Genomic DNA, 24905 nt, shown 5'->3' on the forward strand with positions numbered 1-24905 from the left:
CAGACCTGTTAGGCAGGTCGGCAGCTGGAGGGGGCCTGTCGGCAACACCCTCAGGCTGCTGCTTCCATTTCACCCCCTGCCCTCAAAACCAGAGAACTTACTTCAAAGCTAAAATCAGGCACATTAGCCAGAAGGCATGGGCTCTGACAAGCCAGTACAGGCCAGACAATGTCCCCAAGCAAGGACACCACAGGAAGCTGCCCCACATCATGCCCAGGTGGAGAATGAAAGAGAACCTTCAAGGCTGGGGACAGTGGCTCACGCCTGTAATCCCAGCACTTTGGGAGGCCAAGGTGGGCAGATCACCTGCGGTCGGGAGTTTGAGACCAGCCTGACCAACACGGAGAAGCCCCATCTCTACTAAAAATACAAGAAAAATTAGCCAGGCGTGGTGATGCATGCCTGTAATCTCAACTACTCGGGAGGCTGAGGCAGGAGAACTGCTTGAACCCGGGAAGCAGACGTTGCAGTGAGCCAAGATCTCGCCATTGTACTCCAGCCTGGGCAACAAAAGTGAAACCGTCTCAAAAAAAAAAAAGAGAACCTTTCGCTGAATGAAATCAGCAGATGGGGCTCACAAGAAAATCCAAGAAGGCTGGCACCATCAGCTACCTGACCCGAAACCTCAGCTGGCCCAGCAAGGGCTGCCTCTTCCTCCTGCCTCAGTTCCTAAGGAGACCTCCCTCACCAGGCACGGAGCTGGGGAATTTGAGACCTCAGGGCATCTCATCCACAAGACCTGGCCCCATGGTCATTTCTGTCCCAGTGCCACAGGACACACATAGGGGTGACAGCGCTGGTGGTGGCTAAGTTGGGGAGGGACTTACTTGGTGAGGGTGGGGGTTGCTTCATCCAGGGTGGAAGCGCTGTGCGCCCCGTTGACCATCTGGCCCTGGGAGGGCATGACAAGAGAGAGGGTCACGCTGGTCTTGCTGGTGCTCTGGGCACTGGAGTATGGCACAGACACAGGGTACACTCGTCCCCCTGCAGCTTTGGGAGGAAGAGAGTGGGAGCCTCAGGCAGTGGCTGAGGAGGAACCCAGGATAGTGGGAGTAGAGCTGCTCCATGGCCTGATGGGGTGGTGCCTGAGGGCTGAGGGTTGGCAGCAGCCATGCCTGGCTCCCCAAGCCCAGTGCGGCGCCCTGCCCCTTGGTACAGCTTACGGGGAATTTCCTTTGGCAGAAACTCTTCCAGGCCGGGCTGGGAACTCATAGCAGTAAAGCCTGCTGGTGCTTGAGGTGCCTCAAGGAAAGGGTTACTGCCTGACTTTCCACGGATGCTTTAATCCAGAGGATAAGTTTGCTCCCAGTTGAGGCTGATCCAATAAAAATACGATTGCAATAACAACAGGCCAAAGGAACTCCAATAACCCTGGTGTCCATGGGAGAACAAATCTGTCTGTGGATGCCTGAGCTTTACCTAAGGTTTGCTTGTTTAAAACAAAGAAAAAAAAAGCAGCCCTCGGGAACCAAAGGTCTTAGCACGGAGCAGCACTGGGGGAGCTCAGCAGAGAGCAGCCACCTCTTTTTCTCAGAACTTGGCTGAAGAATTACAAAGGCAGGGGCCAGGTGCAGTGGCTCATGCCTGTAATCCCAGCACTTTGGGAGGCTGAGGCAGGCAGATCATGAGATCAGGAGTTTGAGACCAGCCTGGCCAACATGGTGAAACCCCGTCCTTACTAAAAATACAAAAATTAGCTGGGCATGGTGATGTGCACCTGTAATCCCAGCTACTCAGGAGGCTGAGGCAGGAGAATCACTTGAACCCGGGAGGCAGAGGTTACAGTGAGCCATGATCGTGCCATTGCACACCAGCCTGGGCAACAAGAGCAAGACTCCATCTCCGAACAACCACCAAAAAAAGAATTACAAAGGCAAAAAGCAAAATATCCTTCTTCCTGCCCTGCTCTAGTGCAGCCCTGGGACAGACAGGCTTTGGGGCCTGACCATCTGTCCACATGCCTAATCTCTTTGAGGTCCCTTCATTCTTAGCCTCAGTTTCCCCCTCTGGAAAACAGGGGTACCACCTGGTTTTAGGGTTGTCAATGAGGACTGAAGGAAATAATGCAGGTCGTGCTCCTGGCACACCGGAGGCGCTCAACCAGTGGTGGCCATCATCTCTACTATGCGGCTTCACAGCTCTGTGAATTGCTGGCTGGTGCACTCAGGTTCTGGGAGGTTGCCGGGACAGGTGGTATTATCCTCATTTTACAGACAAAAAAGCAAAAATCAACACGCAGCACAGAGAGGCTGAAAGTCAAGAGAACCTGGGTTAGAGCCACTCAGAGCCAGGCTTCCTAACTCCATCTCTGTTTCAATCAGCCTTGGCTGTTCTGCACCCACCTCTGGTCCCCAGATGGCATCCCCAGGCACTGCCTGTCTGCACAGCACACGTACCTGGGGCCGGGCTTGTTGTGGGCTGGCTCATTTCGCCCAGCGGGTAGCCAAAGTTCCTCACCAGCAGGGTCATGTCCTCATGCCGGGGGCAGAACCTGGCACGCTCCCCACCGCTGGCGAAGGTGTCGCTGTGGATGCGCTTCACCCGGTCCACCACTGCCTGGGCTACCGCGTCGAGCGAGGTCTGCTTGGCGAACTCAGTGTCAATCATTGCGGCAATCTCCTGGGGAAGGGGGCAGGGGGAGTTAAGAACCTGGTAAGGAACTGGGGGCGGCCCTGGGGGTGTGCGCCATAATCTCAGAGCCCCAATCAGGAGATTTAGTGGTCAATAGCACAAGAGGTGAAGGAAGTGCCTGCCAGGCAAGCTTGCCATCTGAGGCTTTCAAGGTATTCAGGATAATCCTTCTGGAACTTTCTCATTAGGAAGTGTGTGCCCTTGTGATCTCTGTGATTGCTGGGTGCATACCTCTAGGAGGGAGAGAACATCCACCCCACTGGTGATTGTGAGGATTAACTAACAATGGTGGGAGAGTGTTCTGGCGACCACTAAAAAGCCCAGTACAAAGTGTCATTATTATGAAACACTCTTTCCTGTAACAAATTTGTTGTAGGTGATGTTATACATGCTAGGATTTTGTCAGGAACTGGGGATAAAAAATGAAAACAGGGTCCCTGACCTCAGAGAAGTCCCCGTCCAGTATACAGACGTTCCTCAATTTAGGATGGGGCTATGTCCTGAGAAACCCATTGTAAGCTGAAAATATTGTAAGCTGAAAAAGCATTGAATGTACCTAACCTACTGACATCATCACTTAGCCTAGCCTACCTTAAATGTGCTCATAACACTTCTATTAGCCTATAGCTGGGCACAGTCATCTAGCACAAAGCCTATTTTATTCATATATAATATTGAATCTCCTGTGATTTTTTATTTTTATTTTTTTGAGACGGAGTCTCACTCTGTTGCCCAGGCTGGAGCACAGTGGTGCGATCTCGGCTCACCACAACTTCTGCCTCCTAGGATCAAGCAATTCTCCTGCCTCAGCCTCCCCAGTAGCTGGGATTACAGGCATGGGTCACTAGGCATCAGGTAACCCTTTGTGTGTGTGTTTTTAGTAGAGATGGGGTTTCACCATGTTGGCCAGACTGGTCTTAAACTCCTGACTTCACGTGATCTGCCTGCCTTGGCCTCTCAGAGTGCTGGGATTACAAGCCTGAGCCACCATGCCTGGGCGGATCTCATGTAATTTATTGAGTACTGGATTGACAGTGAAAATCAGAATGGTTGTAGCGGTACTTGGAGCACGGTTCCCACCGAATGTGTATCACTTTCATACATTGTAAACTTTCTCTTGGGTGGGAGTAGGAGGGTACGGGCAGGTAATAGGAAATGACCTGGAACCAGTCCTGGCAGGCTTGGTTTCATCACTAAGCAGCAATGTCACCTCCAGCAAGACCCTGAACTCCCAAAATGGGCCCCAAATTTCCTACTCTACGTGGAAGTAAGCCCCTGTCCCTCTATGTTATAAAGCTACTGGAAGGAATGGTAAGCTGTAACAGGTGAAGAAATCAGAACACAGGCTGGCGTGGTGGCTCCTGCCTGTAATCCCTAGAACTTCGGGAGGCTGAGGCAGGTGGATCACCTGAGGTCATGAGTTTGCGATCAGCCTGGCCACATGGTAAAACCCCATCTCTACTAAAAATACAAAAATTAGCCGGGCATGGTGGTGGTACATGCCTATAGTCCTGGCTACTAGGTAGGCTGAGGCAGGAGAATCGCTTGAACCCAGGAGGCGGAGGTTTCAGTGAGCTGAGATTGCACCACTGCACTCCACACTGGGAAACAGAACAAGACTCCGTCTCAAAAAAAAAAAAAAAAATGAAATCAGAACACAGGAAACAGGATAGTTAGACACTCGAGCAGTAGTAGATCTGTCATTCAATCCAGCAATCCACTGCTGGGCATCTACCCAAAAAGAAAATAAGCCATTATATGAAAAAGATACTTGTGTACAACATATGTTTATAGCAGTGCAATTCACAATTGCAAAGATGTGGAAGCAGCCTAGGGGTCCACTGACTGACGAGCAGATAAAGAAAATGTACCTGTGAACTGTGGAATACTATTCAGCTGTTCAAAGGAAAGAAAGATGTCTTTTGCAGCAACTTGGATGGAGATGGAGACCATTATTCTAAGTGAAGTAACACAGGAGTAGAAAACCACAAATTGTATGTTCTCACTTGTAAGTGGAAGCTAAATTATGAGTACACACAGGCATACAGAGTGATATGATGGACTTTAGAGATTCAGAGCAGGAGAGTGGCAGGGTTGCGAGGAATTAGTTATAACACTACTTGGAAAAATGGGTGGGGTGCTAAAATCTGAGAATTCACCACTACATAATTCATCACTATCACAAAAAAACACTGGTACCTCAAAAGCTACTGAAATAAAAATGTACAAATGTTAAAGGAGACTTTTTCCTCATGATTTTTTTTTTTTGAGACGGAGTTTCACTCTTGTTACCCAGGCTGGAGTGCAATGGCGCGATCTCGGCTCACCACAACCTCCGTCTCCTGGGTTCAAGCAATTCTCCTGCCTCAGCCTCCCGAGTAGCTGGGACTACAGGTGTGCGCCACCATGCCCAGCTAATTTTTGTATTTTCAGTAGAGACGGGGTTTCACCATGTTGACCAGGATGGTCTTGATCTCTTGACCTTGTGATCCACCCGTCTCGGCCTCGCAAAGTGCTGGGATTATAGGCGTGAGCCACCGCACCTGGCCTCCTCATGATTTTTAATTAAAAAGGACAAAGTAGGCTGGGCATGGTGGCTCATGCCTGTAATCCCAACATTTTGGGAGGCCAAGGCAGGAGGATTGCTTGAGACCAGGAATTTGAGATTAACCTGGACAATACAGTGAGACCCCTTCTCTACCAAACAAAACAAAACAAACAAGCAAAATTAGCCAGGTGTGGTGACACACACCTATATTTCCAGCTACTCAGGAGGCTAAGGCTGGAGGATCACTTGAAGCCAGAAGGTCGAGGGTGAAGTGAGCCATGATCACGCCACTGCACTCCAGTATGGGTGACACAGCTAGACCCTGTCCCTTTAAAAAATAAAAATAAAAAGACAAAGCAGAGAATGTTATCTTCCTACAAGAATCACAGACAGGAGGAGGAACACAAACTAAATTTATCTTAGCCAGTCAGCAATCCAAGGTCAGGGAAAGGCAGCTTTCCTTTGAGATGATTCCTTACGTGATTGTCTTAAAAGTCACGCTTTGGTGACTCCAAGGTATTGGAAAAATAAGCAGCCCCCGACCCCTTCTGGTTGTGGGCCTATGTTTACCATGCCTGACCTCACTGCAATCCCACAAAGGTAGAGGCTACCATTGCCATTATAGAAACGAGAATCGAACTGTAAATTATCTGTGACTCAGGGAGGGCAGTGAAGCCCCCAGGCCCTTGGCAGGAAGTGATGGGGTACAGGAGGGACCCTTCAGCCACAGCTCTGTGGAGCAGGCCTTATCTCTTTCTCGGCTCTCCTCCTGCCCTGGCCCCTTCCTGGCTGTCCCAGAGCCATGACGTGCCCTCAGCAATTCACATCCATCTCCCCCTCTTCCCTTTAGGCCTTGCTCAGGCCCTGGGGACTGATACTGCTTCAAGCACAAAATGAGTCAAGTTTTTTGGTAGGATGGGTGTTTTTAGAGCTCTGGGATTCTCCTTGCCCGAGTTTTGAACTCAGGGATGTCTGGTGACGGCATCTGAGAATCACAGCCCTAGAAGGCAGGGTGAGCATGCTGCTGCATGGGCCAGCCACACTCTCCAGCCTCGGGCTTGGCTGGGCCCAACTCACCTGGTTGGCCTGCCCAGGCCCATGGGCTGCCTCCAGGGCCTTGTACAGCCCCTCCGACATCAGCACCAGGAAGCCAGTCACCCCATCCAGTGGCTGTGCCCCATGAATTTCAGGCTCTGCGATGATTGGTTTGGACTTGGCAGCGCTATGGAGAGAGAGTGGAGGGAAGAGCTTTGCTTGGAACAGCCCCCAGGTAGATGTGGTTCTGCTGAGGGGAGGAATCTATACCCAGAATGTAAAATAAAACACATAACCCAACAAAAGGAAAAGAAAGAGAGAAATAGGTGGAGAGAAAAACAGACCCATCTTCTTATAGCAGCTGCTAAAATAAAACTTGGAGGACGACAAAAACTGGCAGGCAGCTGAGGTCAGGATGGCAAAGGTTGAATGCCTGATTCTGGCCCGTTCCATACATCCTGTCTACAGGGCCTGGTGGTGGCAGGGCAGGGGGTGGGACAGCATGAGGGCTAGGTTATCCCTGGGAGCCCACTCCTCTAAGAGGGCAGGGTTATCCTTGGGGCCCAGTCTCTAAGAGGGCAGGGTTATCCTTGGGAGCTCACTCCTCTAAGAAGGTGGGGTTATTGCTCAGAGCCCACTCCTCTAAGAGGACGGGGTTATTCTTGGGAGCTCACTCCTCTTGCTATCACTTGAGCTCCTCCAAAACAGGTGACTGAGATCCCAAATACTCTCCATGTGCAAAGGGATCTGTTAGTGACTGGGTCAGAGTCATTACACATCAGCACATGTGTGTGCACCTTGTACACCACCGAGGAGGTGCTGGCAACACAACCCAGAAGAGCGGAGTCTAAGAACTTCCCGACGGTCCATCAGCCAGGGCTGGGTTCTGGCAGCTGTTACTACACAGAATAAGCCAGTCTAACTGCAGGCGTGCAGAATAAAGGGATGGGCACCTTTAATGACAGCAGTGAGGGGTGTGTAAATGTATCTCCAAACTCATCAAGTTATATGCATGAAATATGCACAGTTTGTGTAGGTCAATTACACCTTAAGGTTTAAAAAAAAAAAAAAGAAAGAAAGAAAAGAGGGAAGGACACTTGGCAGGATACGCCAGAACCTGGGTGTTCTGAAAAGGAAGCTGGCTCCTCGGCTCCATGACACACACACACACACACACACACACACACACACATGCACCCCATGTGTGTATATATACATGTGCACAGAGATTTGGGGGCAGGATACAGAAGAAACTAGCAGCCTCTGGGGAGGAAGTGAGTCCTAGAGCTTGGGGTAGGAAGACTTCCTTTCCCTGTATAGACCCCAGCACTGTCCCAAGTGTTTCAAGAATGGATGTACTTTGGCTGGGGGCGGTGGCTCAAGCCTGTAATCCCAGCGCTTTGGAAGGCTGAGGCGGGTGGATCACGAGGTCAAGAGATCGAGACCATCCTGGTCAACAAGGTGAAACCCCGTCTCTAATAAAAATACAAAAAAATTAGCTGGGCATGGTGGCGTGTGCCTGTAATCCAAGATACTCAGGAGGCTGAGGCAGGAGAATTGCCTGAAACCAGGAGGCGGAGGTTGCGGTGAGCTGAGATCGCGCCATTGCACTCCAGCCTGGGTAACAAGAGCGAAACTCCGTCTCAAAAAAAAAAAAAAAAAAAAAGAATGGATGTACTTTCCAATAAAGGAAACAGAACCACACAAATTAGGGACAAACATTCCAAACTCAATTGCCTGGATGGTGTGAGGGCCTGGAGTTTTAACGTGCACTTTCCAGACCGTGACGCCTGACTTCTGCTGATAGGAACTCTGGCTTTGGGAATAGCCCTGGCCACGACAGTAAATGCTGTGATTGGCATCACACAAGCAGATGTGCCTATATCCCCAACCAACACCTCGCATACAGGTTAGCCGGTGGTTAAAGACACATATTCGAAATTCAGGCTGCCTGAGTTCCAGCCCCATGACCAGGGTGGGCTGCCTGATGTCTTCATGCCTCAGTTTCTTCTTACAAAAATGCCTCTGGGGTGATAGCAGTGCCCACCTCAGGGGGCCTGAGTAGGGAGTGCATAAAGCAGATATGTCCCGAGCTCTGTACAGGCTTGGCACAACAAAGCCTCCTCATGATGACATCCCATTTTGCTGCCATGAGCACTGGGGTGATGCCCAGAGGAGGTGTCCTCAGAGGGAAACACACAATTCATCTCATACCTCTGCTGCAGCCATGGGTAGCACCAACCAACAGGCCTGGTCTGTCCATCTCATGCCAACTCTGGCTTCCCCTGTCTCCCCTGTGGAACTGGTTGCTGCCCTCAGCTTTGGCCCTGCTCCCCAACTCTACCCCTTGTCTCTACAAGACCCAACTCCTGGCCTGCTGGGTTTAACCTGCCCCAAAGCAGCCTCTCTGGAGGAAGAAAGTTTGCTTGGGCTCTGAACTACTTTGACTGCACGTCTGTTGCTGGGGCCTACAGTCTGCATCTGGCCTAGGCCTTCTGGACTTCTTTTTTTTTTTTTCTTTGAGACAGGGTCTTGCTCTGCTACCTAGGCTGGAGTGCACTGGCATGATCACGGCTCACTGTAGCCTCAACCTCCTGGCACAATCAATCCTCCCACCTTGGCCTCCCTAGTACTTCTGGTCTTTCAAGCACAGGGGGCAGCTGGGCTGGACCTACCTGAGAAGGTCAATGTCCGTGTAGCCATATTTGACCTTGTAATCCCCGATGCGCCGGGTGCTTTCCTGCCCACAGATGATCCCCACCTGCTTGATCTTCCCGGCGTCCAAGCCTACAGAGGGAAACAATGCAACAATCTGCTCCTTGTTCACAAACAGGAACAAAAAGAGGGGGACAGAGACACGGCCATGGGAAGAAGGCAATAAAGACCCACTGAATAGGAAAAGAAGACAACGCCGGGGTGCCTGGGAGAGCAGCTGACCCAAAGCCCCTGATGTCCTCGGTCCCCATGCCCATTAGAACACGCCTCACTCAGAGGCCCTCCTCCAGGCACTGCCCGGCATGGAGCAGTTTACCTGCATCTCCCTGCCTATCCTGTGTGCCCCATGTCTGCCTGGAGCTCCCTGGGAAGAGAAGGGGCAGCTCTGCAGCAGCCGGGCTCCCTGGACTTCTTTGGTCTCTTTCCGTCTCCACCAATAAGTACATGTCTCCTGTGTGCCAGGCACTGCAGGATGCATTTCACTTCACTAACTGAATCCTCCTAGTACCCTGAGGTAGGTTACTATGTCCTACACAGGGTGGAAACTGAAGCACAGAGTAAGTTCCAATTGCCAACCAGAAAGCAGCAGAGCTGGGATTGAACCCCAGGCAGGCTGGCCCGGGAGCCGAAGGTCACAGTCCCTTTACTATATGCCTTGCTACCCCACCACCAGAGGGAGGTAAAAGGTGAGCCCACGGGATCAGCTCCTGCTCCCACTGACCCCTCGGGCAGGCATTCTCCCCACTCACCCAGCTGTGAAAGGCGGAAGAGCTCATCCTCGTTTTCCGTGGTGTGGTCCACATTCAGCTGTGTCACCTGCAACCCATCCACCGTCGATTTGCATAAAAGTGCACGGTTTGTACCTGCGGCAGAATGTGAACAGTTAAGCAAAGACCAAGCACAGAGAGAAACAGGACATGCTGGGAAGACAGAGAGAGAAGAGGCAGGCATCTCACACGTGGAAATACCCAAAAAGGGCAAAACAGGCTCAGACCAAGAGGGTGAGTCATCAATTAGGGACAGTTGATGATATGAAGAAATTGGGTTTAACTTTTTCAGTGTAATCATAGGATTATGATCTTAATCAAACAGTGAGACGAGATCGTACCACTGCACTCCAGCCTGGGCGACAGAGTGAAACTCGGTCTCTAAAAAAAAAACCAAACAAACCAGACCTCTTCTCTAGAGATATAGACTGAAATATTTACAGATAACATGACACAATGTCTGGTGTTTGCTTCAAAATAATGAATGTGAGGACAAAAGGCCACAGATAAAAGAAGGCTGGCCACAGTTGGTAACTGCTGAGGTTGGGGATGGGCACATGAACGTTCATTAAGTATCAGTCACTCTATTGTTTTACATTGTGGAAAATTTCCCATTAGAGTATTAAAAAAAAGACAGCATCATCAGAAGGGCCTCTACAGAGTTCTTCCTACTGTAACCTGCACCTGTCCAGCCTTCTCACAAACTCCAATGTCCCTGTCACCTAGCCCCATCTTGCAGCTGTTTATGGAGATGCTGGTTGGTGTTTCATGGCCAGGTAACCTCTTCCAGATGCAGTGGCCAAGACCACCCAGAATGGGATGTGACTCATCCAGAATGAGTTAGAGGCAGAAGAGGGACTAAAGGCCAGGATGCCTGCCTCCCATCCCGTCCCTTCTCCCTTACAGCTGGGACTGAGGCATCACTATGGAGAGGGACATACAAATGGCCTCAGGAAACCCCAGGTCTAAAGTGTGTGAAGCATCGGGAAGCAGATTGTCAGATCACGCACTGACCCCTGCGGCTGGTCTCTCCCCAGCCCTCCCCACCCTGGGACAGGAGGGGGCTCACCGACATTGGCGACGTAGAGCTTGTTGTTGAGAAGGACCGCCACAACAGCCATGGCCCCTCCCGAAATTTCCCTCTCCAACGTCTTGAGTCTCTCCAGGATCTTCTGATACTGAGGAGGCAGTTGGTGCTGAGGGACGCCCTACAACCATCAACAGAGGGGTCAGGGCAGGACAGAACCACCTTGACCATCTCCCCAGCCCTCTCCCTCCCTTTGCTCTTAAGGGCAAAGATCTGAGGGCCCGGAGGACAGACAGACAAGACAGTCCATGGCAGAGCCAGGATGAAGCCTGCGCTGCAACTCCAGGGAAGGTTCTTCCAGGAAAGCCGGAGATGACCTAACTCACAGCACAGAGGTCAGTGCCACAGGTGCTAGTGGGTGGGCGATGTGAGCAGATGGGTGACAAGGGTGGGGACCCATTCAGGTCAAAGGACCGCAAAAAGCTTTCCTCATGCCCACCACTGCCCAGCCAATGCTGAGCTTTAGCATGCAGCTGCCCACAGCAGGGCAGCAAGGTCCCTCACCCATGGCCACCCACCAGTGTTCCCCATGAGAAACTGCTCCCTAACTCCTGCTGCTCTGGCCCAGTAATGTCAAGACAAAGTAGGTAAGTCCATGCTCCTTGCAAAGCTGGGCCTGGACTTTGACTCCTTTGGGTGTGGGCTGGAGAAATTACCTCTGGCAGTTGCGACTGGAGGCTTGCCTTCTCAGCCAAGGCATCGTCAATGGACTCCAGGAAGCTCCTCTCTACCACATCGAAGGCCTGGAGGGACACAGGACAGGGCAAAGACTGGTTCAAAACACCACTGTCACTGGTGCTAAAATGCCCCCTATGAAGAACAGCAACAGGTTCACCGTATTCACTGCAGGTCCTCGTGTGATGGGGCTTTCCACATGTCGGTTTTGCCTCCAGGCCGGCACTGCAAGGCACCAGCTACTTCTTGCAGATCCGTGTCTTTGACAAAGCCCTTCAGCCCCATAGGGGTGCGTAGCCAACAGAGACGGCACTCAGAGTGCTTGGAGGCAGCAGACAGTGCGGAGGCTAAGAGCAAAGGCTTGGAGTAGGCCTAGCTGGAGTGACCTCTGGACACCTCAGTCTCACACAACAGAGGTTAAGTGTTCTGAGGGTAAGTCCAGCCTGGCACTCAGCATGGCACCTGCTCAAAGAAACTGTCAGGACTATGACAGCTCCTATGATTACTACGACTTCTTCCTGGGAGGCTTCTGTCAAACCCTGCTGGCCCCGGGACACTGGTGACACTGACAACTCCCCCTGGGTGTGAGATCTGCTGAGAAGCACTGGCCATGGAGCCTGAGGTCATGAAGGGCAGGAAAAGGCTGGCACCACTGTTCTCTGGGAACAGAAGCCCATCCTCTCATCTAAAATGGGCCTGAGACATGCCAGGAGGAAAATTCCCAACAGCGCAAGCAGGAAGGTGGAACCAGCCAATGACGGCAGCACCCCTCAAAAAGGGGAGGGAAGGTCTTCCCTGAATGCCCAGGTATGCTTCCTGCACCTGGAGGCTGAGCACTTGGCTAGATGGGAAAGAAAGGGATAGCTCCGAATGACTCCATTCTGACCAGGCCTTGCCCTGCTCCTACTTTACACCTCTCTCCAAGCATACATCCCTAAATCCCCCTGTCTCCAGCAGTACCTCCCCTGTCAGCTCTGCCAGCCACTGAAGGCCTGCTGCTTGCTGGCTAGTCCTGGACTCCTGTGGAAGGGGCCCCTACGCTGGGAGCTGCTTCTCTACAAGGGTGAAGGGTCCGGCAGGATCTTCACACCAACCCTGGCAACATGCTAGAAGTGCAAGGCCCAGGCCCTGGGGGTGGGGGACACGATGGAGTCAGGTTACTGCTAGCCCCAGCACCATTACCTGCAGCAGCACACGCCGCACGTCGGCCTCAGCATGCTCAGCATTCAGCTGGCCCAGGAGGAGCTCCGCGGACAGCCGCTGGGCCACGAAGTTGGTCACTCGGTTGCCATCGTAGCCGTTGAAGACCCCATACAGGAAGCAGTTGTTCTCACTTCTGGCAATGGGAGAGGGCAGAGGGAGGACTGAGACCAGGGTCTCACACAGAGGTAGAAGGAGAAAGGGAAAGGAATTGGAGGAGGCTAAAGCTACAGCGGCTGCAGCTTCAAGCACCGACCTGGGTCCCCCTACTTTGGGCATCATTTCACTCTGGGAGCTATGACCTTCTGGGATACTCGTCCCCATGCTCACGCTACCCCATCAGAGCAGGCCCTTGGCTGGTCTAAAGTCCAGCAGTATAAAGGACAGCAGCAGAGGCCACCTCCCTCCCACAGGCCACATCTCACTGGCAAGCCCATATGAGACAGCTGCAAAGTCAGTGTCTTTCCTTGCTTGCAAACTAACCAATTCCCTGGGCCCAGGACCAAAATGCTGGCACACACACCTGAACTTGAGCCAGCTGTCCTCTGGCGGGTGGCTCTCGGTACCCTTGCCATCAGCAGAGTAGCTGCGGTTGGAGGCTGAGCCAACCCCAGAGAGGTGGCAGAGCGGAAGGTCGTCTGTCCAGCTTGGCTGCTGCTCCTGGGGAAGGGCACCAGGAAGCCGTGAGGTACCACTGCTTCTGCAGGGTAGACCCCACTTCATCTTTTTCTTCTGCAACAAAAACCTAGTGGGCCAGCAGCCCTACACGGAGAGTTCCACTTCCTTTGGGAAAACAATGATGTTTGTATGAACAGACACCTGCAGAAGGGTTTGCTGTTTTTATGGCTAGTCTACAAACTAGTTCCCCAGGAAAATGGAAAGAATCCAGCATTCCCAAATGCAAGGCGCAGCAATGGCCTCCAGGAGTGAGCTGTTATGAAACCTAGTGAAACACATACAAAGGTCGCAAACTCTTGACAGGAAACTCTTTGGGGCCCCCACCTCTTACTGCACTGGCTCCAAATGCACACTGCAAAGGAATCCCTTGGGCACTGGTTGTAACTACAGGCTGCAGGCCCCACCGTCAGAATGACTGATCTGGGCAGGGCCCAGGACATCTGCAGCACAGGCCGCTCCCCACAAGTGATGCTTTCAGGTGACCTAAGATCCACCCTAGAGAAACTCTGACTTGTCACTCTCTCTGGCACTGGGGCTCCAAGTACCAGGGAGAGTGACTGAGACTGGCTTATAAGTCGGAGTTTATGGGCTAGTTTGTAAGACATCCTCAGGCCACCCTGACGTCCTCTCCCATCTCCCCTGCCACATCCTTCTCTCCCAGTCCCAAATGCCTGCAGGCCTGTCCATCCCCTGCTCTTTGCCTCCATGTGAACATCCTCCTTCTTCTTGCCTAGCAATTCTCCAGGTCCTTCAGGACTCTCTGGCTCAGGAGTCACCACCTCCAGGAGGTCTGCCTTCATGATGACCCTCCCCAGGACTGGCTGATGGCCCTCTCACGTACCCTGACTGCACCCTGATCCCAGCACCCTGGCCTGTCTGCAACACCCACTCCACCCCCGAAGATCTCAAACCAGGCTGTTCAGCATAATCACTGCAGAGCTTTAAACACACTCACACACAGGCCCCGGCCCCTGCCCAAACACAAACTCTGAATTTCCCAATCTCCCTAGTGTACACCCTGAGCATCTGTATTTTTTTAAGGCCCAGGAACTACTTTGATGCAAGGCCCAGGTGCAATTTCTTGCCCCAGATCTGGCCTCCCACCTGAGAAGTGTGCCTTGTTCACAAGGGCACTCCCAGGACCATCATGCGGAACTAGAGCAAACTGGAATAACTGGGAGAACCACAGCAATTTCGAAGAAAGTAAAATTTGTATTGGCTGGGTGCAGTGGCTCACACCTGCAATCCCAGCACTTTGGGAAGCTGAGGAGGGTAGACCATTTGGTGTCAGGAATTTGAGAACAGCCTGGCCAACTTGGTGAAATCCCATCTCTACTAAGAACACAAAAAAAGCCAGGTGTGGTGGCAAATGCCTGTAATCCCCCCAGCTACCGAGGAGTCAGAGGCAGGAAAATAGCTTGAATCCAGGAGTCAGAGGTTGCAGTGAGCTGAGATCATGCCATTGCACTCCAGCCCGGGCGACAAGAGTGAGAGTCCGTCTCAAAAAAAAAAAAAAAAAAAAAACAAAACTGTATTAAAAGTTTTATTGAAATATTAAACGAACACAAGCTAGATCAATCAGATAGGAGAAAGAAACCAAGGGCATCCACATTGGCAAAAAGATGTTAAATGATCCTTATTTGCAGGTGACATAATCTTGTACTTGGAAAAACCTAGACTCCACCAAAAAACTATTAGAATCGATTAAACAAATTCAGTAAAGTTGCAGGATATGGAATCAACATACAAAAATCAGTAGTATTTCCATATGCCGACAGTGAAGAATATGAAAAAGAAATCAAACACATACAGATACTGGGTGTACCTTCTTACAAGTTATTGTTAACAGTCTTACAGAAACGATGTGGAAATTGCTTCAACAGGCTTTTGCAATATAAAAAAAAAAAAAAAAAAAAAAAAGCCAGGCTGGGTGCAGTGGCTCAAGCCTGTGATCCCAGCACTTTGGGAGGCCGAGGCGGGTGGATCACGAGGTCAAGAGATCGAGACCATCCTGATCAACATGACGGGGTGAAACCCCATCTCTACTAGAAATACAAAAAATTAGCTAGGCATGGTGGCGCGTGCCTGTAATCCCAGCTACTCAGGAGGCTGAGGCAGGAGAATTGCCTGAACCCAGGAGGCGGAGGTTGCGGTGAGCCGAGATCGCGCCATTGCACTCCAGCCTGGGTAACAAGAGCAAAACTCTGTCTCAAAAAAAAAAAAAAAAAGCCTGTGGTTAGCTTTTGTGGCAAACTGTAGCTTCTGTTAGTCATATACTGACAGGAATGACTTCATTTTTTTTTTTCATTTTAATTGCTTTTATTCTGCATTTATCTATTTTGGTGCTTTAGTTCTACATTTTGCACCCTGGAGCAACTTTGCAGGGTGTGGGAGTTTGTTTTATTTTTAAATTAACATGGAGTAAAACTGGCTTTTGGGGCATGCACATCTATGAATGCTGACACATGCAGAGATGTGTGTAACTACCACACTCTCAGGATACAGGGCAGCTCCACTTCCAACGCACTCCCTTCCCTAATCCCTAGCAACCTGTTTCCCACTGCTCTGGCTTTGTCTTTATAAGTATGTCATATTAAAGGCCAGGTGCAGTGGCCCACGTCTGTAATCCCAGCACTTTGGGAGGCCAAGGGGGGTTGACCACTTGAGGTCAGGACTTTGAGACCAACCTGGCCAATGTGGTGAAACCCTGTCTCTACTAAAAATACAAAAATTGGCAGGATGTGGTGGTGCACACCTATAATTCCAGCTACTTGAGAGGCTGAGGCATGAGAATCACTTGAACCAGAGAGGCGGAGGTTGCCATGAGACAAGATTGCACACCACTGCACTCCAGCCTGGGTGATGGTGTGAGACTCTGTCTCCAAAAACAAAAAAGAATGTCACATAAATGAAATGATGCACTAAACATAACCTCCTGAGACTGGCTTTTTTCACTCAACATTATGTCTCTAAGAATCATCCAAGTTGCTGGCTTGTGTACACCAATAGTCTGTTTCTCTCTTTTGCCGAGTAATATACCATTGCTCGGATGTGGAATAGTTTGTTTATCCATTCATCTACTGAAGGACACTTGGGCTGTTACGTTTTTTGCAACTACGAAGAGATGGGCTATAAACATTCATGTACAGGTTTTTGTATGAACGTAACTTCATTTCTCCTGGATAAATACCTAGGAGTGAGATTGCTGGGTCATATGGCAAGCATATGTTTAACTTTGCAAGAACCTGTCAAACCGTTTTCCAGAGCAGCTGAACCATTTGCATTTTCAGTGTTGAGTTCCCGTTGCTCCACATCCTCGCCACCACATGGTATTGTCTCTTCCTTTTTCTTAATTTAGAAATTCTAAGAGGCGGTAGTGGTATCTCATCATGGCTTTAATCTGCACTTCCTAATGGCTAACGATGCTGAGCATCCTTTACGTGCTTATCTGGCACCTACTCACCCTCTCTGGTAAAGCGCTTGTTTCAGTTTTTTGCCCATTTTAAAATTATTTTCTCAACTATTGCGTTCTGAGAGTTCTATTTGTAGCTTAGCATTTCATTCACATAGTAGTGTCTTTTGCAGAGCAAAAGATTTTAGTTTAGATGAAGTCCATCTAATAATTTTTTTTTTCTCTTTCATGGTTGATGCTTTTGGAGTCATGTTCAGCCCCAGGTCACAAGAAGCTCCTATGTTTTCTTCTACAAGTTTTATAGTTTTATATTTTACATTTAGATCTGTGATCCATTTTGAATTAATTTTTGTATAAGGTAGGATAGAGGTTTAGGTTCATTTCATTTTTTTTTTCATTCTGATATCTAATCATTCCAGTACCCTTTGCTGAAAAGACTAGCTTTTCTGCATTGAATTGTGTGGGTTTACTTCTAAACTCCATTCTGTTCCTGTGATCAGCATGTCTACCCCTCTGCCGATACTATATTCTTCATTACTGTAGCTTTATTATAGTAAGTTTTAAAATTGGCTGGTATGATTCTTCTAGCTTTATTGCTCTTTTTCAAAATTGTTTTGTCTGTTTGAGTTCCTTTGCCTTGTCATATAAATTTTAGAATTAGCTTGCTTATATCCACAAGGCTTGTTGGGATATTTATTGGAACTGTTTTAAATCTACAGATCAATCTGGGGAGGGCAGACATTGTCCCTATGTTGAATCTTCCAATTCATTAACATGGTGTATCTCTACACTTATTTATGTCTTCATTAGATGACTTTTATTTTTATTAACACAATATTACGAGGTCTGAAAAGCTACTAATGCCTTCTAATAGCCCTTGAAAACAGGTAATATAACCAAAATCTACTAATGGAAATGGGAAAAAAAAAAAAAAAAAAAAAAAGAGATGAAATGGCAGTAAGTGCTAACTGAACCCAGTGTGTCACAATCATATCAACAGGAAAAAAAAAAAAAAAAAAAGGCCGGGCTTGGTGGCCCACACCTGTAATCCCAGCACTTTGGGAAGCTGAGGAGGACGGATCACCTGAGGTCAGGAGTTTTGAGACCAGCCTGATCAACATGGAGAAACCCTGTCTCTACTAAAAACACAAAATTAGCAGATGCGGTGTTTCATGCCTATAATCCTAGCTACTCCAGAGGCTAAGGCAGGAGAATCGCTTGAACCCAGAAGGCAGAGGTTGCAGTGAGCCCAAATCACACCATTGCACTTCAGCCTGGGCAACAAGAGCAAAACTCTGTCTCAAAAACAAAAAAGCAAGTTGGAAAGGGAAATAATAAGAGCTGAAATTCTGCTCAGCTCCTCATGACACCAGGAATTTAACACTTTCAGTTCAAGCAATGTCAAAAGAAAAACTACTGGCCCAACAAAGTGGCTCATGCCTGGAATCCCAGCACTTTGGGTGGCTGAGGTGGGTGGATCACTTAAGGTCAGGAGTTTGAGACCAGCCTGGGCAACATGGCAAAACCCGATCTCTACTAAAAATACAAAAATTAGCCAGGTGTGGTGGTGTGCACCTGTTATCCCAGCTACTCAGGAGGCTGAGGCAGGAGAATCACTTGAATGTGAGAGGTGGAGGTTGCAGTGGGCTGAGATCACACAACTGCACTCCAGCCTGGGTGACAGAGCAAGACTCCATCTCAAATAAAGAAAAAGAAAAACGGCTTCACAGCAACACAAAATTGGGTCTAGCTCTAATCTTAAAACTGTCTCTGAGGACACTGGGAAGATAATGCCCAAAACCATGGGGCCCTCCCCTGAGAAACCCATCCCAGTGGCCTCACTGTGCCTGCCGGGCACCCCACTCTCTGGCCATTCACCAAGTGGCCCTGTGGCCACCCTTGTGCTGTAGCCTGGTATTGTTAATTAGATTACCTCATTCCGCTGATTTGAAGACCAACATTTTCCACGTGTTAACATCTCTGGAATTGGTATGTTACAAGTAAATTAGCAGTGAGTTCTCTGAGTGATATACGAAACAGTGATGTGTCCTCAATATATTGGTGTCTTAGATCCAATGACATATGGGCAGTTTCTCATGTAATTCGGGCACTCGCTAGACACTGATTCACTAAAGTGGCCGGAGAACCTCAGGAGGTTCTCACAGTGTGGGAGTGAGAGTAGCTGGTCCTCTCTGTGTTCCCCAGCGGACTCACGCTGCCACGGCTGAGTGGGCTTGGATCATGTTCTCCTGTCTCTTTCCATCTCCAAGGATTAGCCATACCGAGCGTCCATTGCTGATGCCATTAAAGCCTACAGGACTGCCAAGTCTCTCGCTTCCTTCCTCCACATTTCTGAACAATTTTCAGAAAGGTCATGTACTTTCTATTCACACAAACCACCCACCCCTCCACCCCTGCACACACTGATGCATACTTTCTCCCACGCCCCCAAATGCCAGGCCTGCCAGTACCAGCCGCGAGTGGCGCTGGAGCGCAGGGAGAAGGAGTCTGTAAGAAGCTGAGAAGGGGGCGTCTCTCACGCAGCAGCACAGCCTCATCGTGGAGCCACTGCAGCACACACAACACTGAACACAGGACTTAACTCTTCCCTGTCTGAGAAATGAACTGCTCACAAGAAATTTCACAAAAATACGGTAAGAAGCCTGTTTCAAAAGACCTAATTTCGACTTGATTTTGCGAAGGAGTTTCCAAAATTCATGCTTTGGTATGAAAAGCTTCTACAGTGATCCAACGGTATTTAACCCATCAAGGCCTTTACAGACACCCTATGCGTGATACAAGCATTTGCTCCTCATGTACATATGCGTCCATGTCACATAATAGTTCATAAAGTCCACACACAGACTCGTCTCGAACTCCTGGGCCACAGAAATGGACAGAGAATGGTTCCAAGCTCAGGCCAAAGCTTGAATATCAAATTATGGTATGAAAAGGCCAAGTGTTTTTATGGTGAAAGCACTCAAATTCCTTAGAAGCAAAAAGAAAGCTCAGAAAGGGAGACTCGCATCCCCAGGAAGAGGGCTCAGGGCAGGGGAGCGGCAGACCTTTCTCTCCAAAAAGCTTTTGAGGCCCCAAAGCCCCTACCACCTCTAACCTTCTGGATGACCCACTTCTCAGAGACCAGCTCCACTCCTGGCCCCCACTTCTTCCACTATGGTTTTCATGGAAGGTTCTCCATGTCATCATCCTAAGGAGCTCCTCATTCATTCTTAAAGGGGCTAATAATAATTGTGGCCACTTCCTGTGTGCTAGGGCAGCAGCTGGGTGTGCACAATGGGGACAGGTGGTGCCCTAATAGATCTTTTTATTTTAGTGGTTACGTATTTATTTTAACATACTTGAGATAAATTACACAGCTAGCACCCGTGATTTCAGATATAATTGCTCAGGACATGTTTAAGTTTAAAAAATTGATTTTAAGCTTACTTTTTTTGGAAACGGGGTCTTGCTGTGCCACCCAGCCTGGAGTGCAGTGAGAGGATCGAGCTTCTGGGCTCAGGCAATCACCCCATTCAGTCTCCCAAGTACTACAGGCACATGCCACCACGCCCTGCTAATTTTTTTTTTTTTTTTTTTTTTTTAGAGATGAGATCTCATTATGTTGCCCAAGCTGGTCTGGAACTCCTGGCTTCTAGTGATCCTCCCGCCTCAACCTTCCAAAGTGCTGGGATTCCACACATGAGCCACCATGCCTGGCCTGATTTCCTTTTTTATAATTAAGTAACAGTACAGGTAAAATCAAACCCTTGATCCCCCCCTGCCCCAAGGTACCCCTCTTCCAGGGCTCCCTCACCCAGTAAATGGCACAACTGTTGTTTAAACCAAAACCTTAGAGTCCTTCTTGACTCTTCCTCCTCTGCCACGCACCCCACATTCAATTCATCAGCAAATCACGGCAGCTCCTCCTCCTCCAAAACACAACTGGAATCTGATACGTGCCACCATTCCTCTGCCATGCCATGGCCAAGCCACTGTCTCACACCTGGATGACTCTAGGAGTCTCTTAGGAGGTCCCAGGCTTCCACTCTCAGCACTCAAACGCAAAAGAGGGATTTTTCTCCAATCATACATCACATCAGGCCCCTACTCCACCCGCTCCCCATGAAAGCTTCGCATCACATAAAAAGTGGAATCTAGAGGCCATATCAGGCCCTGTGAAGCCCGGCGTGGCCCCCAGCTTCCTCAGACCTCAGCTACTCCCATGCTCCCCCAAGGCACTCGACCCAGCTGCACCAGCACCCCTGAGGCTCCTGAAACAGCAGCCTTTGCACCACCTGCTTCCCTGTGCAGGAACGCTGCTCCCATTTGCTCCTTTTCATCTCATCAAATGTAGAGAAGTCTTCCCCTACCACCCTGTCCAAAATAACCCCCCACCAGCACTGTGTGTGAATCCAGACTGTTCCTCACAGCATCACCTGATGTTGTAGTTTAGATATTACAAAATCACAGATAACTTGTATCTGCTCACTGCTCAGTGTCTGTCCCCCTTCCTAGACCGTCAGCTCCACAAAGGCAGTGTCTCCTGCACCTACAAGGTGCCCACCATATAGTGAGTGCTCAGGGACATTTAAGGAAATGAACAGCAGACATTCACTCACGGCAGAACTGAATGTAATAATTTATGGTTAGCATGCAACCAAGCCAGGCTAGGAGGGGAACGTGTCAGTTCCTTTAATACCAAGAATACTCCCAGGAGTCCTCTTTGGAGAAACTAAGGCTCAGGGATGTAAAGTGATTTGCCCAAAGCCTGTATGAGACTAAAAATGTTATCAGGCTGAAAGGTCTGGGTCCCTTTGAACACATCAAGCTTTCTTTAGAAGCTCTTTGTGGCTGTGCACAGTGGCTCACACTTGTAATCCTAGCACTTTGGGAGGCCAACGCAGACGGACTGCTTGAGGCCAGGAGTTCACGACCAGCCTAGGCAATGTGGTGAAACACTGTCTCGACTAAAACTACAAAAATTAGCTGGGCATGGTGATGCACACCTATAATCCCAGCTACTTGGGAGGCTGAGGCACAAGAATCACTTGAACCCAGGAAGCAGAGGTTGCAGTGAGCTGAGATTGTACCATTTCACTCTAGTCTGGGTGACAGAGTGAGATCAGTCTCCCCCACAGCCTCCACAAAAAGCCTTTTGCTTCAAAAGACCTTTCAAGGTGCCACACTGCCTGTGATGATGCTCCACCAAGCACTCTACCAAGTGGCCCCAGCACACCATTCCAAATGCCATTCCTGCAGGCCCCCACTGACCCAGACATATCAGGTCACTCTGCAGCCCCTCGACACATACACTTGTAGTACTAATTGTATTTAACTTGTGAAAAGCTTAATGAATACATGCACACATATTTAAACACCTGTCCTTGGCTGGGTGTGGTGGCTTACACCTATAATTCCAGCACTTTGGGAGGCCAAGGCAGGACAATTGCTTGAACCCAGGATTCGAGACTAGCTGGGCAACATGGCAAAACCCCATTTCTAGGAAGAAAAACAAAAAGAAAAACACATGTCAAGAAAACAAACACACACACACACACACACACACACACACCCCCTCCCTCCTGGAATGGGTCTCCTCTCCTCTGCTTGGCAAACTCCTATCATCCTTTAAAGCCTCGAAAATTCTGTGCTGCTTGCCCCAGGGCTCTTGACACAGGTCTACAATGACACAACTGTGCCTCAAGTATTGTACCAGTGGCATACACTCCTTCTCCCAAGCTGGTCTGCCTACACAGTGAGGGTGGGCACCACACCTCATTCATCTTTGCCCAGTAGCCATAGATCTGCAGCTTTCACAGCCATCGCTGAATGCAGGTGTCTGAGCTGAGCTGCTCTCCCCAGACTTGAGACAGTGGAGGTGACATCAGCAAGCCCCACATCCCACCTGGAGATCCATACACCCCATGAGAAGGGATGTCCTGATCGTCAGGAGGGTGGAGGGGCCTTTGGAGGACATCCCTGCCATCCCTTTGCCTTGCACCAAGACGCAATGTGTTTAGAGCTAACTATTCTTTCTTTAAAAGAGGCCATCACCACCACCTGGAGAAACACACTCTGGGACTGGTAGAGCTGGCCTTCTCTCTAACACATTTCCCTTTGGTTCCATCACATCTAGGAGGGAGGGAATCTGGCAGCCACCTGCTCTACATGACCCAGGTGGCTGCTCTCTCTCAGTAAGCCAACTCAGCCTGTACCATTTACCACTTTCCATCCACTTTCCTCTCAATGTCACAATCCAGCCAGCGTTTCCCAAACGGTAACTACAGTGGGGACATTTATACAGGAACCTTGCCTTCTGGGAGCTTACAAACCAGAGGGCCAGCCCTCTAAAGTCAATGCCAACTCAGTAACAAGACAGACCTGCCTGGCAGTAATAAAAGGGCAGCAAGGGTGTGGAAGGGAAGAAAGCAATCCCCACTGGGGAGACCTGGGAACTGTGCTCCTGGAAGAGTAATTTCAAGGCTCTGCTTCTAGGTTATCCCTGAGCCAATGTCTGCTCAGCTCTGTGAAGCCAAGGCCTAGTACTGGCTTGGCTACATACGTTTACTCATTCTTTCACAAATATTTATTGAGTGCCCAGCACGTGGTGGTAGGCGCTAGGGACACAGCGGTAAACAAGAGATCACAGGTCCCTGTCTTCAAAGAGTTTACGTTCTAGTACAGGAGGCAGACAAGTCCACAGACAATTCCAACAGAGTGCCATGAACAGCGAGGACCCAGGAGCTGACACCCTACCCTGGTAGGTCAGAGTAAGCCATGGTGCCAACATGTGTGTCCATCTATGTGCACATGCGTGTCAGAGGACGCAGGGCCTGTAAGACAGCGCCAAACCCATGAAAGTCCAGACTGGGGGTAGGGACGAGTCTGAAGACGATCCTTCCACTCAGCGCTCTCGCCTTAGTAGAAGGAAACTGAGGCTGAGAGAAACACAGTCAGAGCCATGACCAGAACCCAGTGACCGCCGCCACTGGTCATTCCTCTACTACAGCCCAGGGGTAAGGGGATTTCTGGAATCACACTGCCTGATTTTAACCCTGCCTCGGATACTTACCAGCTGTGTGGCCTTAGGCTAACGACCAACTCTGTGTCTCAGTTTGTCAAATAGGAATAGCACGGTAGCACCTAACTCATGGGGCTGCTACGAAAATTAAACTGACAAATGTAAAGCAATTAGCACATCGCCGGGGATGCAGGCAGCGGTACACAGAGGATGCTGCTGTTATTATCATTGCAAGACTGGTCGGTGCCACGGTGGGCTCGAGACTCGGGTGGCTTTGCCGCCGCGTGCCGTATTCCCCTCCGGTTCCAGGAAGCTCCCGCCCTCCACGACCGGCAGCAGCAGCCCACAGCCCTGGCGCCCTTGTCCTGGGGGGCCGGACTCGGGGGGCCGGGCCCGCCGCGCGCACGCGCCCCAGCCTTGGGAAAGAGGGAGCCAGCCCGAGGAGAGTAGAGGATGGCAGACACATCCCACCGCCGAGAGGGCGGCGGTCCACAAGCGGAGAAGGAGCCATTCCTGCACCCGACAGTCCCCCCCGCCAGGTTCCCAACCCCAAGCCCGGAGAGCGGGCCGGTTCCTCACACTCTGCAGCAGGCTCCTCCTCTGCGCCGCCATCTTGGAGGAACCCGGGCGGGCGCGCCCGCCTCCCCGCAGAGCAGCGAGTGGGGCGGCTAGAGCGGCCCGAAGGAGGCGAGGATGGCCGCGCTGCCGGGGAGCATGCGCCGAGCGCCACCCCACGGCCGAGGGATGGAGCCGTAGCGGAGCGTGTGCGCAGGCGCGCTTTTGGACTTTGTTTTTGTTTTTGTTTTTTCCCGGGCCGATGGCTCCTCGCTCATCTTTATTTTTTATGTTTTAAGACGGGGTCTCACTCTGTCACCCAAGCTGGAGTGCGGTGGCGCAATCACAGCTGCCTGCAACCTCTGCCTCCCGGCCTCAGAGGATTCTCCTGCCCCGGCCTCCTGAGTAGCTGGGATTACAGGCATGAGCCACGACGCCCTGCTGATTTTTGTATTTTTAATAGAGATGAGGTTTCACCATGTTGGCCAGGCTTGTCTTGAACTCCTGAGGGTTCTTTCTGAACACATTTGGGGCGAGGGAGGAACAATTCATTCACTCAGCAAATGTTCACTGGGTGACCC

General features: G+C 50.2%; 1 protein-coding gene across 7 annotated transcripts in view; it reads right to left on the minus strand.

Moving 5' to 3' along the window:
* Nucleotides 1-24428, minus strand: part of TAB1 (TGF-beta activated kinase 1 (MAP3K7) binding protein 1) — a 31382-nt gene extending 6954 nt beyond the window's left edge. For all 7 annotated transcript variants that reach the window (XR_012515384.1, XR_012515385.1, XM_010343438.3 and 4 more), the window contains exons 1-10: nucleotides 24349-24428; nucleotides 13182-13318; nucleotides 12641-12794; nucleotides 11440-11526; nucleotides 10766-10904; nucleotides 9679-9792; nucleotides 8890-9001; nucleotides 6257-6401; nucleotides 2397-2619; nucleotides 828-990 (exon numbers count right to left, since the gene is read on the minus strand). Coding sequence is in view for 5 of the 7 variants with exons in the window: in XM_010343438.3 (XP_010341740.1) it covers nucleotides 828-990; nucleotides 2397-2619; nucleotides 6257-6401; nucleotides 8890-9001; nucleotides 9679-9792; nucleotides 10766-10904; nucleotides 11440-11526; nucleotides 12641-12794; nucleotides 13182-13318; nucleotides 24349-24381 (1307 nt within the window). In the remaining 2 variants the exon portion in view is untranslated. The remainder of the gene's footprint in view (nucleotides 1-827; nucleotides 991-2396; nucleotides 2620-6256; nucleotides 6402-8889; nucleotides 9002-9678; nucleotides 9793-10765; nucleotides 10905-11439; nucleotides 11527-12640; nucleotides 12795-13181; nucleotides 13319-24348) is intronic.
* Nucleotides 24429-24905: the final 477 nt, after the last annotated feature.

This window comes from Saimiri boliviensis, chromosome 21 (genome assembly GCF_048565385.1).
Source record: "Saimiri boliviensis isolate mSaiBol1 chromosome 21, mSaiBol1.pri, whole genome shotgun sequence".
Lineage (NCBI taxonomy): Eukaryota > Metazoa > Chordata > Mammalia > Primates > Cebidae > Saimiri > Saimiri boliviensis.